Source organism: Heterocephalus glaber, unplaced genomic scaffold (assembly GCF_053883595.1).
Source record: "Heterocephalus glaber isolate CG9 unplaced genomic scaffold, H.glaber_assembly_v1.0 deba00001504, whole genome shotgun sequence".
NCBI lineage: Eukaryota > Metazoa > Chordata > Mammalia > Rodentia > Bathyergidae > Heterocephalus > Heterocephalus glaber.
The window spans coordinates 71,193,700-71,211,367 of record NW_028258324.1 but is presented as its reverse complement, the minus strand read 5'-3'; the positions used below and the strand labels follow the sequence as shown (position 1 = coordinate 71,211,367).

Below are 17,668 nucleotides of genomic sequence, written 5' to 3'. Positions count from 1 at the left end.
GCTACATCCCCGCCCGTGCCGTGACGCTTATATATATGAACACAGAAGCACAGGACTAGGGTCCCACCCAGGATTTTGGGCAGGACAAGTGAAGGATGGCCTGAAGTTTAGGCCCACCAGATGTCTCACATCCCAGACCGCCCACTCTGTGGGGTATGCGGAAGGACGTTCTGCACACATTCTCAACACAGGCACGACTTCCCAAGCGCGGTCATAAAGCCAACTTGAGGTTTATGGGAGCTTTTTGGTTTTTATTTCCCTTCCTCTCCCACTCCCTTCCTCCCTCCTTTCCTCTATTTCTTTCTCCCTCCGTTACTGCCACATGTTTAAGGAGGTACAGGCCCGTGTTGCTATGTAAAGATTCCCCCTACTGAATAAAAGTTTACAGGTTTCCAAAGCAAAAATTCAAACCCTTCAAGTATAAATCTATGAATATCTGCTAACCCTAAGGAGTGACTTACATGCCCCGTGATAGGCATCTGCAGCTGTCCCTCAACTACCATGGACAGTTTGTCAAAACACTGTCAAGACGCACTTCACACACCTAACCTCCCTCACACCGTGGAGCAGCACACAGCACACTGTAGAGTCGGTGTCTGCTCTCCTGGACGCAGGGCTGACTGGGAGCCGTGGGCGGTGCCGCTGCCCCGCACCCCAAGAGACGATTGTAACTGGTTGTCACTACTCAAGGAGCATCATCTCTGCAGCCACCCCGGAAAGCTGCACTTTGGTAACTCAGGGGTCCACTCTATGTCCACTGGGGAAACGGGGTTAAAGAGAAAGAGGAAGACTGCCTGGAATGCATTAGCTGGGAAAGAAAGCATCCCCCCCGCCCCTCGCCGCCCAGGGACTCTTAAAGAATGAGCTGGTTATTGTTTCTATAGAAGTTAAACATCTGTTTAGATCAAGACATGGATGGAACAGCCTTCTGTGCTGATGCTAAATAGAAAAGATTTCCTACTGACTCAGTACAGAGCTGTAACATGTGTGTGTGTGTGTGTGTGTGTGTGTGTGTGTGTGTGTGTGTGTGTGTGCATGTGCAGCCCTGGGAATGAATCCAGGCCTTTGCACTGAGCTACATTCCCAGCCCTTTTTCTTTTTATTTTGAGACAGTGTTTCACAAGTCATTGAATTGCTCAGGCTAGGCTGGAACTTTTCAATCCTCCTGCCTCAGCCTCCTAGAGTGCTGGGGCTACAGGATTACAGGTTGTGTCACCACACCCTGCCTGTTGTTTTTAAGATAGGGCCTTGCTTCATACATTGCCCAGGCTTGCCTTGAACCCACCATGCTCCTGCATTGGCCTCCTCACACTCACCGGGCAGACAGTGTACTATTGATGGATTGGAAAGTAACATTTGGGAAGCTCCTCTGAGAATCTTAGCTTCCCTGCTCAGCTTTGGTGCGAAGGCTAAAGGAGATGATGTTTATGGAGATGTACACAGTCTGTGCTCAGTAGATGAATACTAGTTATATCCATTCCTCTGATCAGAGAACAGACAAGCATTCTCATATTTCTTTCTGAAAATCTTGTAAGACCAGAGCTCCTTTACTCTAAACCCCTTCTGTCCTGAGTTCACCAGAATTCAAAGAACTCCTTCCTCACTATTAATATGGGAGGGTATAAAAATGGCATTGTAGCTACATGTTTAAAAAGAGGGATATTTCTCTTAGACACACAAAGTAATGACACCGATATTTTGATTTAAAATACTCCAGCCCTCCCCTCTGCCAACAGTACGCATGGCGTAAGGGAGGGCAGATGAAACAACACTGACAAGATGTGGATAGTATTGAAGCATGGCTTTGAGTCCATGAAGGTTCATTATATAATTCTTCTGCATGTTTCAAACTTTCCATAATAAAATATAAAATAGAAGTGGACAAGAACATTGAGAATGTCAACAGAAACGGAAGTTACATACTGAAGAACATACTCTCCCAGGGTCTAGGAAGTGGCATACTCACAAATGGAGCTTGGTTGTTATTTTCCCATTTCTGAGGGTGCATGTATATGAGATGATGAACTCCGGGTGGGGGGAATCCTAAAGTGTGATTCACTGTTCCTATGCCTCAGTATCTGAGGTGTGCTTTAAATCCAATCAAGCATCTTAAAGATGTAAGATCTGACAGAGACAAGAGAAACAAGCTGAGCCCACCATCTTCCCACCGATCTTATTTTCTGAATGAAGAAATGGAGACCCAGAGAGATTCTGAACCTGCCTGTGGTGACAACAAACCAAGTGTGGAGTGTGGGTCTCGCTGACTCGAAGTGGACCCTAAGTGACCGAGGTCTCAGGCCCCTGCCCTGGGATACACAGCTCCTCCCAGGCCCAAGAGGTGACCAGCGCCCCTCATCCTGGGAATCTGGTTGGCCCGGACCTCTCTCACAGCCCTGTGTGGTTACCTCATGACCCCAAAGCCATGACTTGTTCTGAGAATAGAAATGAGCTGGTGCAGCTTTGGCCCAGGTGTTGCTGAGAGCGCTTGGCCCAGCCTGGGAGTGACGTAGTTATCTTTGAGGCCTTCCCAGCCAAGGTGCCACATGACCCGAGCTGGCCCCACTTCAGTGGATCAGGAGGCTCTGCACTCAGCCTCTGACTCAGAGATGGCTGCAGATGCCCCAGTATTCAGGGAAGCCTGGTCCTGTGGGCCTACAGGGGGAGGGGCAGGTTCAGCTCTGCCTCGAGCAGTGAGGTTGTGCTGAGTAGCAGGAGACACAAGGCCAGGCCCGCTGCAGTGGGAAGGGGCTGGCTTCAGAGCCACACAGGCCTTTTTGTCAGCTAGTCCACTCTTGCATCCTTATCCTCCCTTGGGAAGCCATGCTTCCTTCTCTCGGGGACAGCTGGACACAGCCAGTGATGACCCAGCAAGGGTCAGGCGCCTGGTGCACATCTGCCATGGCCTCCTGGTCCTATGCACAGGCTTCCCACTTGCTCCTTGCCACTTCTGGTGCATGTGCATTAGGGAGAAACTTGTCCCTGGGTAACCCACTCGAGGCAAAGGGAAGAGACAACTCAATTTCAACCCAATTTCTCCTCTGGGCAAAGTTACAAATACACTAGGGAAAAGCCCGCCTCTTTTCTATCCCTGGTAAATACACAGAAGCGGGACTTCGACCCTGGGCCTCTGATTCCAGAAGTGCAGAAAAGATCTCAAAGGCTACACAGTCCCCAGCCTCATGGGTGATGAAATAAATGGCCTACATGTCCCAAGGGAATCCAGCTGCAGGCAGCAAAGGCACCCCTGTACACCCCACTGTCCAGTCTGAGAGAGTAACGTGGGCTCCCTTAGCCTCCCACTCTTGCTGTTCTGACACGCTTGTCACTTTGCGATTTAAAGGGCACCAGTACGGTGGGGGTGAGGCACAATGCGGGAGCTGATTAAATGAGGCCTGGAGCGGCGTCACAGCTCGGCGCAGCCAATCAGGCGGCGGAGCCGTGGGAGGGTCTGCCAGGCAGCCAACCAGGTCTCAGCTGCATCTGTAACAACGGCCACTGAACCACACACCTCTCCGGCTGTTAGCAACACTGGCGCCTGCAGCCCCGCTGGGAGCCAGGCCCGGCAGGCACACTCTGCAGAGCAGCTGGTTTAATTAGGCCGGGTGGCAGGACAGGGAAGCACCCTCCACAAAGTGACCTCCTCCAGGCAGCCGGGCCCTCGCTGCCCACAGCCACAGGGAGTTGACTGCCCAGGAAGCGTCTGCAGACCCGAGGGCTCAGAGGAAAGCCACCCAGCGGGCACGCGTCTCCGTCTCATGGGCCATGTCAAGAAGTTTAGCCTTTCGACAAAATCCAACACCCATTCATGATAAAAAAAACAAACAAACAAACAAAAAAAAACCCTACAGAAAATTGGAATAGAAGGTCTTTATCTCAACCTGATTAAGGCTATCTATGAAAAACCAACAGCCAACATCATACTAAATGGTCAAAAACTGAAAACTTTCATGCTAAAATCAGGAACAAGGCAAGGATACCCACTATTCCCACTCCTGTTCAATATAGTTCTGGAAACATTAGCCACAGCAATTAGAAAAGAGAAAGAAATAAAAGGAATAAAGATAGGAAAGGAAGAAGTAAAACTGTCATCATTTGCTGATGATATGATACTTTACATAGAAGACCCAAAAAACTCCACCAAGAGACTTCTAGACTTGACAGATTCAGTAGAGTAGCTGGATACAAGGTCAGCACTCAAAAAACAACAGCCTTCTTACACATAAATAACAGACTCACTGAGAGAGAAATTAAGGAAATAATTCCTTTTACAATAGCATCCAAAAAAAAGAAATATCTAGGAGTCAATCTAACAAAGGAAGCAAAAGACCTCTACACAGAAAACTACAGCACTCTGAAAAAGGAGATCGAAGAGGATATAAGAAAATGGAAAGATATCCCTTGTTCCTGGGTAGGAAGAGCCAATATAGTGAAAATGGCCATACTTCCAAAACTACTATATAGATTTAATGCAATGCCGATTGAAATTCCAACAATATACTTCATAGAACTAGAGAAAAAAACCCAAAAATTCATTTGGAACCAGAAGAGACCTAGAATAGCAAAAGCAATTCTACGCAACAGAGACATGGCTGGGGTTACCACAATCCCCAACTTGAAACTATACTACAAAGCTACTGTGATAAAAACAGCATGGTACTGGCAAAGAAACAGACCTGAGGATCAGTGGAATAGATTAGAAGATGCAGAAACAACTCCAGACATACTAGCCACCTCATCTTTGACAAAGGAGCCAACCATCCTCATTGGAGGAAAGATAGCCTATTTAATAAATGGTGTTGGAAAAACTGGATTTCAACCTGCCAAAGATTAAAACTAGACCCATACCTATCACCATGTACTAAACTAAGATCGAAGTGGATTAAAGATCTAAATATTAAGGCAGAAACACTAAACTTACTGGAAGATAAGTTAGGTAGAACTCTTGAAGACATTGGCATAGGAAAAGACTTTACGAACAAAACCTCAGTAGCATGGCAACTTGCACAAAGAATCAACAACTGGGATCTCATCCTATTAAAAAGCTTCTGCACTGCAAGAGAAACCACCAACAGAGCTAAGAGACAATCTACAATGTGGGAAAAAAAATTTTAGCAGCTGTACCTTTGACAAAGGACTACTATCAAGAATATATAAAGAACTGAAAAAAAAATCAGACCCCCCACATTCAAAGACCCAATTCAAAAATGGGCATCTGAAATGAACAGACATTTCTCAGACAAAGAAGTCAAAGCGGCAAATAAATATATGAAAAAATGTTCAGCATCACTGGTCATTCGAGAGATGCAGATGAAAACAACATTCAGATTCCACCTCACCCCAGAAAGAATGGCTGCTATCAAGAAATCAACCAGTAACAAATGCTGGCGGGGGTGTGGGGAGAAAGGAATCCTTCTCCATTGTTGGTGGGAGTGCAGACTGGTGCAACCACTGTGGAAATCAGTATGGAGATACCTCAAAGAACTAGGACTAGAGGTCCCATTTGACACAGCTATTCCCCTGCTGGGGATCTTCCCAAAAGAATTAAAAGAATCATACCACAGTGATATATGTGCACCCATGTTTATAGAGGCACACTTTGTAATAGCTAAAGCTTGGAAACAGCCCAAGTGCCCACCAACTGGAAACTGGATAAAGAAGATGCGTTTCTTAATAAAATGGAGTACTACTCAGCCATAAAGAACAAACTAGAGACATTTATAGCTAAATGGATGCATATTGAGGCCATACTCTTAAGTGAAACAAATAGGATACACACGTGTAAATACTGAATAGTTTCTCTAGTGTGAGAAACTGAAAGTGTAAATAAGGATTAAAATGAATAACTGATAATTTGAAATAGGAAGAAAAGGTCCAAAGGGGTAGGGGTGGTGGGAAGGGAAGGGGAAAGGAAAGAAGGGAAAGGAAAAATTATGAGAAAAGAAAAAAAAATGGAAATGAAATCTATGTAAACAGGGAAGGGTGGAGGGGGTGAAGGGCACACAGGTAATGGGGGAAAAAATAAGAACCAAGATATATCATGTTCAGGTACAAGCACCCAATGATAAATGTAAATGTATTATATACCTAAAATGTACCAATAAAAGAATTTAAGGAAAAAAAAAGAAAAAACCTATGCTTAACCTGCCCCGTGACATGTCAGTACTGCAGTCTTGTCCATGAATCAACAATGGAGAAAAGGCATTCAAAAAGCAGGCCAATATATTTTTAGGAAAATTTTGAAAGATTTAAAAACCTAAACAGGGCTGGGGATTTAGCTCAGTGGTTCCACCACCTGCCTTGCAAGCGTAAGGTCCCAAGTTCAATCTCTGGTACCAAAAAAACCAAAACAGAACAAAAAAAACACCACAAAACAAAACAAAACAAAACAACACAAACCACTAAATAACACCCAACTTCCTAGGAGTCAGCTAATGTAATTAAAAAAACAGCAATAGAATTCAGGATGGGCATTCTTACTCCCAAAATCCAAAATATTTTGAACACCTATCTGACACTAGCATGACTGTTTCATGCATAAAATTACTAAAAATGTTATATAAGCAAGGCATGGTGGCACACAACTGTAATCCCAGCACCCTGAGAGGCTGAGGTGGGAGTATCACACACTTGTCCCAGCCTGGGAAGACCTTGTCTTAAAGTAAAACATTTTTAAAAAATGGACTGGGGATATAGCTCAGTACAAAGGCCCTGGGATCAATCACCAGTACTGCAAAAACAAACAAACAAACAAACAAACAATTAATTAATTAAATGTAATTATAATTATCCTGAGGCTATGTGTATAAGGTATATATGAAAATATATGAATTTTATGATTAGATTTGGGTCCCATCCACAAGATACCTCACTAGCTATATAGAAATATTCCTAAAGCTGAAAAAATACAAAATTTGAAACACTTCTAGTTCTAAGCCTTTCAGATAAGTGATACTCAATCTGTATTTCATTTTATCCATATAATAATTGGGATTCTAACACTCAGGGCTGATGTTATTTCGGAAAACAGCACTTCTGTGTACCCTCAGGGAATGAGGTAGGCTGTGTTTGTTTAGAAAGCAGTTTTACAGTATTTTACCCAGTGATTATTGAGCACCCACGTGCTTGATTCTATACGAAACACTGCATATATATATAATATATATAATACATATATATATAATGATAATCACTGAGCCCTGAAGAGAACTCTGAGGGTGACATTGACCTAGGCTTGAAGTAGTTTGTCCAAGGACCTGCAGAGCCTAAACTTGAACCCAGCCTGTTCTTTTTTTTTTTTATGGTATATATTCATTTTTAATGTGTTCTTTTGTTTTCTTTAACAGTCAAAGCTTTTTATTTTATATTTTTTCCTCTCTACATAGAAGCTATTTGGGCCATTCTCTTATGATAAAATTGGTGGCAGGAAATTTTCTTAATTTTTCTTTGTCTGAAAATATCTTGATTTATTTTTCATTTTTTGAAGGATATTTTCACCGCTTATAGTTCCTTTACTTTCAGTACTGTGCTATTTATTTCTAGGCTCCATAGTTTCTGAAGAGACATTTGTTATTTTAATTGCCTTTCCCCATTGGTAAGTTATTTTTCTTCTCTGGTTGCTTTACATATTTCTTTCTGACCTTTAGCTCTTAGAGATTCAATTATGATATTTTTGCATGGATTTCTTTGGGTTTATTCCATTTGCACTGTGTTTAGCTTCTGACTATGTAAGTTCGTGTGTCTTGTCAAATTTGTATATTTTGAGACTTACTTATTCAAATACTTTTCTAGCTTGCCTTTTTTCTCTTCTCATGCAACTCTAATCACATGAACATGGTCATATGTAACAATCTTCTCACAGATCCCTGAAGGGCTGCTTAGATTTTTGCTTATATTTTTGATCCAATTATTTTCTCTGTTGTTCCCATTGTGTTAATTTCTATTTCTCTGTCTTCTAGTTCACTGATTTCTTTCCTTGTGTTCATTCATTTTGTCATTGTATACATTTATTAAGATTTTTATTTTAGTTATTGTATTTTTCATTTCTTAAATGTCCATGTGCATCTTCTTTATATCTTCCATTTCTTTATCAAGGCTTCATGTCTTGAAGTTGATAAGTTTCAGGAAAGGAGTATAATTAGTCCTTTTTTGTTTTATCCCCTTAAGTGATTTTATCTTCTGCATCTAGCAAAGGGCTTTGGGCAGATGTCAGTGGACACGTCGTGGGCTGAAGCTCTAATGAGCTGCTAAGTGCCGAATGTGGGCTAAGGTGAGAAACCCAGCCTGTTCTTAACTCTACAGTTCAACATCTTCACCACTACAACACATGGTCATTTAAATATTCAGACTCATTTATCCATTTGTTCTATATCTAAAGATGTATTATAAGACTATAATAAAAACTTTATATGCAACAACTTAGACAGTACTATTATTTATAAGAATGAATAAATGGAAGCAATAATTATAAATTATAAAGTCCACAGAAAATGATTTAGGATATGTCAAGGACAGAAAAATCATTGCAGTCAGGTTTAAAAAAAAAAAAAAGAAAGCACATGGTGCATTTGTGCATATGCATGTGTGTATATGAGATTATATCACACAGTTGTGTTAAAGAGCTGGAGCTACATATGTTGAAGAGTTAGAGGTCCTTTGTTCACATACATAAAATGAAAAGTGTAACCTGGTAGTCTTTATTTTTATATAAACAATACTTTATTGAGGTATAATTTACATTCAATGGAATGTACCAATCCTAAGTACACAACATGATGAATTCTGACCAATATGTACAGTGATGTAACCATGTGGCGGATCAAGATATGGATCGCTTTCATCTCCCAGAAAGTTTCCTCGTGATTTCTGACCCACGCCCTGCACTTGAAGGCTCCATATATCACAGCCTCCCTCCCATAAGCACATGAACAGGTGCCTCTGTCACTCAGGATCCATAGCTCAGTACAGCAGGGCGCATGGTTGCCATGAACGTCTACTCCCCAAGGCTGCTCAGCCCCACAGAGATAGTCAACGCCTCTTGGTCTAGGTCCTCCAAAGAAAAGGCAATCACATCCGAGTGCTATGATGGATTGTGGGCTGTGTTACTGCTGACCTCGGAGACACACTCTGCTTCAGAGGACAGGGAGGATTTGAGCAGCGGAAGCGCTTAGGTAAGAGAAAAGACAAATTAGTCAACTTGTCAGATACTTCTTTTGGGGCATGAATGCTGTAGATTCTTACAGAATGTAGTATCTTGCCCAGTAGTACCAAGCAGCAACATTCTTTTCTTTCTCTTCTAATTTATGATCCACTCATACTCAAAACTCATTAAACATGATTACATTTTTCTTAGGTCACAGCTACTTTAGATCACTTTCTCACCAGAGCTCAAATCATGAGAAAATGTCACTTAATAATGACATAATGATTTTGCTGACATGAAGGCCAAAAATATATTTTAAGGGCTAACTAATGACTTATGGACTGCAGATACATACACTGCTCATTCAAGTATCACTGACCCATCAACAATACTTAGACATGGGCAATAATTCAATTTAGTCATCTTGACTTTTTAAATTTTTCAATCATATAGAAATCATAGCTTTAAATATATTTTAATTTGCTCATTTGTTTGTTTGTTTTGGTGGTTTTTTGGTACCAGGGATCAAACTTGGGTCTTTGCACTTGCACAGCAGGCAGCGAAACCACTGAGCTAAATCCCTGGCCCCATATATTTTAACTTTTTATGAGAGTATGTTTATCAAAGTAGGACAACAGTCTATGTGAAAATATATAAATAAGATATATATGAATACATAAAATATACTAAAAGTTTTTATTTAACAGTGGTATGTGGGTCCTTCTTTGTACCCTTGCCACAGGCTCTGTAAATCTTGGAGGGGAGCCTATATAAGAATGATTTGAGAACTGGGAGGATAGCATTAGGTGCATGTGGTTTTTGAGTACTTGTCCAAATCCTTTTTCTCCTTTTTAAAAAAAATTACAGACAAATTTGATACTTTTTAAAAGCTTCTTAATTTCTGCTGATACTTCACATTGTAACCTTGTATGAGACAAGCACTCCACTAAGGCCGAAGTAGAAGTTTCCATGGGCTATTGTTTGGATCTTAAATGTCTCAAAGACTCATGGGACAGAGGTTTAGTCCCAGCTTAGCTCTACTGGGGAGGTGGGGCTAGTGAGATTTCCAGTCATCGGGAGCATGCCCTCAAAGGGAACAGTGAAACCGAGCCCCTCCTCCTCTTCTGCTTATTCATATTCCCCCATGAGGCAAACAGCACACTCCTCCACATGACAGCCACCATGAGGTGCTGCTTTGCTACAGGCCCAAAGTAATGGGGCCAATTGGCCATGGACTGAATCCTTCAGAACTGTTAGCCAAAATAAACTTTTCCTCTTTATAAATTGATTATCTGAGTTATTTTCTTATAGTAACAGAAAGTTGACTAACATATTATGCAAAGAGCTTCCCTTAATAATTGGAAATGGCACTCTGGCCATTTCTATAACCTTCCATAACCCCTTTATTGGCAAAAGTCACTTCCAAATAAAAAGTAATCAAGGCCTGAGAAGAGATCAAGAAAGTCTATGAAAATGCCTAATTTCTCAGGAAAGGCCCTTCTGTTTTAACATTAGATTTCAAAGTGTTCCACCTGCAGTTTAAGAAGTACTCTCCTAGAAAGGAAGGGACAAGAAAAAAAGTGAAAATAGAAAGAAAAAATGGAAACATAGGAGGGGAGGGGGATTGGGGAGGAAATGGAATAAAATAAGATTTATTTTAAAAATAAGTACTGTCCCATAACAGAGCTTCTCATATTGCCTGCGCTTTTAATAATGTAGATTCTGATCCAGTGAGCCTGGGTTGGGCCAGAGATTCTGCGTTTCTAACAAGTTCTCCTAATGCTTCTGATTCAACCTAGAGGCAAGCACCCACTGAATTCCAACTCCTAGACCAGTGGTGGTGAACCAATGGCATGTATGCCACAGAGGGCTGTTCGTATCATTGAAAGCTCTAAAAGGTTTGGTTTGCCATCACTGTCCTAGAATATTCTTGGTTCTCTCCCATGGCTATGAAAAGCTCAGAGGAAAAAAGTTTTTGGGTTGTCTACTGGTCTTCTCTTGCCATTCAATAAAATAATCATCTATATGTATACAAAGAATTCTTGATTATGCACATGTACCAAGTACCTACAATGAATGTAATCACTGTGTACTGCAAACATGTACTTAAAAATTAAAAATAAAAATTCCAGAAAAGAAAAAAATTATTCTTGAAACTAGGACCTAGATGGTGTAAACTTTTTGGTCTAACATTTCCTTCTATGGTGATTTTAGGGTTAGCACCCTGGGAAATAAAGCAACCCAGGCTTGAGACTCTGCTTACCTTTCCTTCCAGCAGATCTCAAGCAAGCCCTTTCCACTCCTAGAGCTGTCCCTCTAATGTCTGTACCCTCCATTCTCAGCCCACTCCCAGCCATGGACTCAGAAAAGTCTACTGGCTAGATGTAGTGTTATGAGTCAAGCAATGTAATATGGTATAATGTGATGAATGAGAAGAGAGATTGGATTGAGAAGCGGAAGAGACAGAGATGACTATGTGAGGATGGGCACAGATGAAGGAATGAAAGAGCCAATCATCACCGGTGACATAAGCTGAGAGACACCAGAAGTTCAGAAAAGACAAGAAACTGATCTCCCTGAGCCTGTGGAAAGTGGCCCTGCCAGCACCTTGATTTTGGTCTTCTGGTCCCAAAGACTGAAAAAAATAAATTTCTGTTGTTATAAGCCATCAAGTTTGTAGTAATTTGTTATAGAAGCCTCAGGAAACTAATACAATATGCCCTAAAACAGATAATTCACAGAAGAAATATAGCCAATGAATATGATATATATATATATACATATATTCACATTTAACCTCATGTCCTTCTTGTCTGTTCTTCTATCTTAGAGTGAGTAATTTATAAATGATAGAGATACATTCCTTAAAGCTTTAGAGGCTGGGAAGTCCAGAAAATTCAGTGTCTGGTGAGGGCTGCTCTCTGCTTCCAAGATGGTGGCTTCTTGCTGCACCCTCACATGGCAGAAGGCAAAAAGGATGAACACTATGCGCACAAGGCAGGACAGTAGACAGGTAGCTCTCTAGGCTTATATTATAAGGGCAGTAATGCCTTTCACAAGACTGATGCCCTACGACTTAACCACCTTCTAGAGGTCCCACCTTCTAGTGTCATGATCTTGGGAGTTAGGTTTCAGCGTATGAATTTTGGACATATACTTTCAAATCACAGAACCTCACTAATAATGAAAGGCGTATTAAAACAAAATGAGCTCTTCTCTGCCCAATGGATTAGCAATTATTTTGAATATTAATAACATATAGGGTTGGCAAGAGTACAGGCAGATCTTCTGTGGGTAGAAGTATAAATTGGTAGAATCTGTTTATTATTTAGAAATATCTGTCAAAACATTAAATAGGCAGCCTTTTAAATGAAGAAATTCCATATCTAAGAATTTAACCTAAGATAAAATTAACACAAAATAAGTGGGTACTAAGATGTTTATTATCATTTATTCCATCACAAATGTCCATTAATAGGGGATTGGTTAAATCAATGATGATATACATATAGTCTGGTATGGTTTTGACCTAAAATGTTCCCCAAAACACAAATTCAGAGGTGGGGCATTTGGAAGGTGACTGCATCATGGAGGCACTATGCTCATCCGTGGATTAATCCATTAATGAATTCATAGCTAAATATGCTGCTGGAAGGTGGAGCCTGGTCCAAAGAGGTAGATCACGGAAAACTTGACTTGCAAGAGTGTATTCTTGTCCTTGGCTCCTCTCCTCCCTCTCTGTTCCTGGCTGCCAAGGGTTGAGTAGCTGTCCTCTGTCACATCCTTCCACCATGCCATTTCTGCCTTAGAGCAAGCCAAGCATAGAGTGAACCAACTGGAAACTGTGAGCCTAAATAAAGCCTCTCTTCCTTTGTTTTTTGTTTTTTTGGGTTTTTTTTGGTACCGGGGATCAAACTTGGGACCTTGTACTTGTGAGGCAGGTGGTAAAACCACTGAGCTAAATCCCTGGCCCAAGAGTACACAAATTTTTTTTGGTCTCTTCCTTTGTTATAGGTGTCAGGTATATTATAGGTGTCAGTGACAGAAAAAGTGACTAATATACAGTCATACAATGGAATACTACAGAGCCATGAGATAAAATCAAATAGGTGTATATATACTTCTTAATTACTTTCTCATGACTGGGACAAAATACCCAACACCCAGAAATCAAAGGAAGAAAGGTTTATTTTAGCTCACAGTTTGTAGAGGTTTCAGTCCATAATCAGCTGGTTCCAAGGCAGGACACCATGGCAGAGGGGCGTGGCAGAAGAGAAACAGCTCATGGTTCAGCAGGCAGGAGGCAGTGAGCCTTCCTTTCCCTTTTTATTCCATTCAGGCTCCTAGCCTATTGGTTGGTGCTACCCACACCCAGGGTGGCCTTCCCATTATTGCCAAGAGGAGGTGGGCAAAAATGATGTGTGAGTCCTGAGCTGGGGTATTTAAGAAACAGGTGTGCCTTTACTATTCTCTTTTCCTCTTCCAGGCTACAAGGTGAGAACTTCAAGGCTAGGGCATGGCAGAACCTGAAGACAAGGAGCAGTCAGGGTCCCTGGAACACTGAGGTCCCTGAAACATGGTCCCTCTGATCAAGGACAGTGCACTGGTGCACATTAGTCCAGTGAAATCTGTATCTTTGTTACAGCAGCTAGTGTTACCCTAACTTATAAGTACGCATTCATTTTATAATATTTTCTGTATTTTTTTTCTTTAAAAAGGGGACAGTTAATGAAAAAGCAAACCTCCAACTGCTCACTCGCTTGGCCTCCAACAATTACATAAATACGGTTCTTAGCAACACACATCACAGTTTCATTCCCTTAATCCCAAGGAACTGGTATTATTCAAAGAAGTCTACTGAGAGCATCCTGAGAATGTCAGAGAGAAGTCAGAAAGGTCGTTTAGACATTTTCAAAAAGTTACATGAAAATGTTTAACTTTTTGCCGGTTATTTAGCTCAGTATTGCCGCCGTCTGCCTTACAAGTGCAAGGTCCTGAGTTCAATCCCCAGTACCAAAAAAAGAGAAAAGTTCAACTTTTCATTGTTATCTTGAGTCACAGATAGAGTAATTGAGAGCCAAAGCCAACAGACAAACATGCCACAACCTTCTTGGAGGAAGGCAACAGTACAGGTAATGCTGTGAGCTTAGGGTCCAGAAGTTCTTATCCTTTCACATTATTTCTCCTCTCCTAACTGGTAACAAAGCTGTAGAGCTCTTATTACTATTTAACTTTAGTAAAATGAGGGCAGCAATCTATACCTGAATTCAAGTTCCATATGAATTTCTGCTTATCTACATTTGAACATGTGTATATTTTAAGTACGGAAAGCAAAATCTGATTTACAACTTGTCCTTTCCTAAGTAGCAAATATGCCACGGCCCTCTCCTTTGAGAATACACTGTATTATTTATTGCACAAGGATATGGTACAGAATATAGTACGGGCACGAATCCTCTCAGTCAGAAAGTATACTGCAACAATGATGTTTTTATTTTAGAAACACATTTCTCCATTTAATAACTTACTACTTTTGAAGAAACAGGTTCCAAGAGGAATGGGAAAGACAGACATTTACTTCAATCATTGCTTTTCTAGCCTGTGATTTAAGGGGAATACTACTGTAAATAGTTTCAAGGCAAAGAAAAAAGTAGGAGCTTAGCAATAAGCCTTTCCATAAAAGAAACAGTCTTAGGTGCAAACACTCGCTTCAGCTCTTAGAGCCTCTGTTTTCCAAACACTCGGGAGGCGCACTGAGAAATGACAGGCTCTCAGCAACCCCTGCAGGGGCGTGCTCAGACCAGGACCAGCGGTCCACCGGCTCAGGTGCCTGACACGAAGCCTTCAGGAGCATCAATTCTATAATCTGGATTCTTATTTTCATTTTATAAAAGCAAGGTATGCCAGTTCTTTTTTAAAATAAAACATAACTGAACAAAAACAAGAGAAGTAAAATTTATTCCTTTATCCAAAATGAGCCAGTTATCTCATTGCAGTATAATTCCCCCCTCTATATATACATATATACTATATATAAGATAGATATGGATGTGTATGCATGTACACAATATCTATCCTTTAAAAGTAAGCTCATACCTCCACATTCTATTTTTAACCTGATTTTTCAGAATATTTGATCATCTCATTATGAATCTATCTCAGCAAACGAGCCTTTATGATATTATAATAGCTTATTAAGGTTTTGCTTTTAAAAATCCTTTTTAAACTTCCTAACAAGAAACAATCACAAAGTAAAAATGCTTAATATAAAATGTCTTTGTTAAATCACTACTCTAAGAATGAGGGTAAATAACAAAACACACACAGACCCAAAAGCATCATTGCACGCCAGGTACCTTTTTTGGCCCTATATTCCAGCGTGATGCAGCTCCCTAGGAAACGGTAATACGCCCTCATCTCTGCCTCCGTTATCCGCACCAAGGTGTAAGGCGAGTATCTGGCGTCAGGCTGCTCACACTTTTGCATCGAGAAGCCATGGAATTCCAGGCCACCTGGCTCACTCTCCATTCCTCTCCAGGAACTGCGCTCTTAGTACATTTAATCCTCTCTCCTGGCTAAACCCTCTGAATGAAGTTCAGCCAAGGTCATTTCATTATGGAGAGCTGACAGGCTCAGTGAGTACATGGGATTGCAGCCCTGTAGATTATCAGACTTCCTTGTTTGGAAACAAAAGGGAAACTGGGGATGAGGTTGTTGATAGATAGTAAACTATTAAGAGCCAGTAACAAGTATTTCTTTTTAGAGGTATCCCATCATGAGACATCAGGCCATCAGGTATTAAAAGTAAAATAATAGGGATGCTCTTTAAAAAAATCTTTTTCTGTGTCAAAATCCCATCCTCCTTTTCTTCCAACCTCTCCATGCTACCAAGGAACAAAATCCAGAACTTAACACTGCACCCACAGACCTCACCAAGGAGGCGGCAGCAGACGTTAACACAGCACATGGCAAAGGTTCCAGTCCTGAGCTGGGACTAGAGTGTCTCGTAGCTATTCCCGAGGACCAGATCTAAGAACATAATGGTTCCCAAATGAAGACTGTTCTTTGCCTATACTCAGACAGAGGCTGCTTTTTCCTAATACACTTTATTTTGGTTCTTCATGCTTAATTTTATTGGTTATTAATGTTGTGCTCCAAGATTTAAAGAAAGGGCACAATGTGAAATAGCCAGTAAGCAAGTGATAAGGACCCTTTGCATAAAAATATCCAATCTTTCTTTGTATTATTCAAGCTAAAATTTCACAGTAAGGTTTGCAATTGACTAAAGGGAAATGGAAAAATTTTACTAAATGTTTTTAATTTTATTTTAGGAAATAGATTAAAATAGAGATGTGGTGTGATCAAAAATATGGTTAATGTTTAATTTTTTAAATGATTTAAAGTAAAAGACACATTATAATTAATCCCCCTCAACATGACCCCTCTACTTTCAGACACATTAATAAAAACATTCTTGCTACTTCTTGAAGCAGTTCTGGAATTCTTCCTTTGTGAGTGTTTAGTTACACTGTTGTGGCTGCCTAGGTGTCCTGAATCAATTCAAAATATTTACCTTTTCTGGTCATGTTGACTTTGGGGGAAGAGCCAGAAGCTTCTAGCAATTAAGGTGGATGAGAACACACTGTAATGTTTTTATAAGTCTGCCATGTTGTTAGGTAGCACCTGGCAGCAACATTCAAAAAAAAAAAAAATATATATATATATATATATATATATACACACTTTAAAATACATTCCTGAAAGAGGACTTCCAGAACTGCTTTAGAAAGTGGCAAGAATGATGAAATAAGTGTGTTGTAAGTAAGGGAGACTATTTTGAGGGAGATCAATGGCAATATGTCTTTTAGTGTAATAAAATTTTTAAATTTAAATATAACTATACACTTTTAAGACACCTCATACATTGAAATATTTGTATCTTAAATATACATTTCAATGAGTTTAGACAAAAAGACACTGCACGTAACCACTCCACTGTCAAGATACACAATATTTCCATCACCCCATAATGAATGCGTCTTCATGACCCTCCCCAGCCAACCCTGGATCCTAATTCCAAGGCAAGCACTATTGTGATTATTTTTTAATACTGAGGACTGAACCCAGGGCCTCATACACGTTACTCAAGCACTCTACCACTAATTTCTCTCTCTAATTTCTACAAGCCCATTATTTCTTTCAAGAGACTAGTTCTGCCTATTCAAAATTTTCACAGAAGAGTCATACAGTGTGTGCTCTTTTGTGTCTGGCAGCTTTGGAGTTTCACCCATGTTGTATCAGTAGTTCATTGATTTATACTGCTGAGTTATAACCCATCACATGAATAACAACATTATGTTCCTTCTCCTGCTAATGGAGAGCCAGGTTTTTTGTGAATAAAATTGCTATGAACATTCATATAAAGTCCTTCGTGTGGCCATATGGCTTCCTTTCTCTTGGATAAATACCTAGAAGTGGTACTGCAGTCACATGGCAGGTGTATATTCAATTTATAAGAATCTGCCCTGG

At 40.6% G+C, this 17,668-nt stretch overlaps 1 protein-coding gene and 1 pseudogene across 8 annotated transcripts in view; both read right to left on the bottom strand.

Moving 5' to 3' along the window:
- The window catches only part of Mcf2l2 (MCF.2 cell line derived transforming sequence-like 2), a 237,566-nt gene that overhangs the window by 195,733 nt on the left and 24,165 nt on the right, over window positions 1-17,668 (bottom strand). Inside the window, exon 1 of one of the 7 annotated variants that reach the window (XM_087186824.1) lies at window positions 15,496-16,384. The exons of 3 other annotated variants lie outside the window; for them this stretch is intronic. In XM_087186824.1, the coding sequence (XP_087042950.1) occupies window positions 15,496-15,667 (172 nt within the window). In that variant the 5' untranslated portion in view covers window positions 15,668-16,384. Of the gene's footprint in view, window positions 1-15,495; window positions 16,385-17,668 lie in introns of those variants that run through there. 3 more of the 7 variants (XM_087186825.1, XM_087186826.1, XM_087186827.1) reach the window with 3 other exon arrangements.
- Window positions 8,484-17,668, bottom strand: part of LOC147825434 (RNA-binding protein 7 pseudogene) — a 30,241-nt pseudogene continuing 21,056 nt past the window's right edge. Inside the window, exon 2 of the transcript XR_015441062.1 lies at window positions 8,484-9,162. The product of XR_015441062.1 is annotated as an RNA-binding protein 7 pseudogene (transcript). The remainder of the gene's footprint in view (window positions 9,163-17,668) is intronic.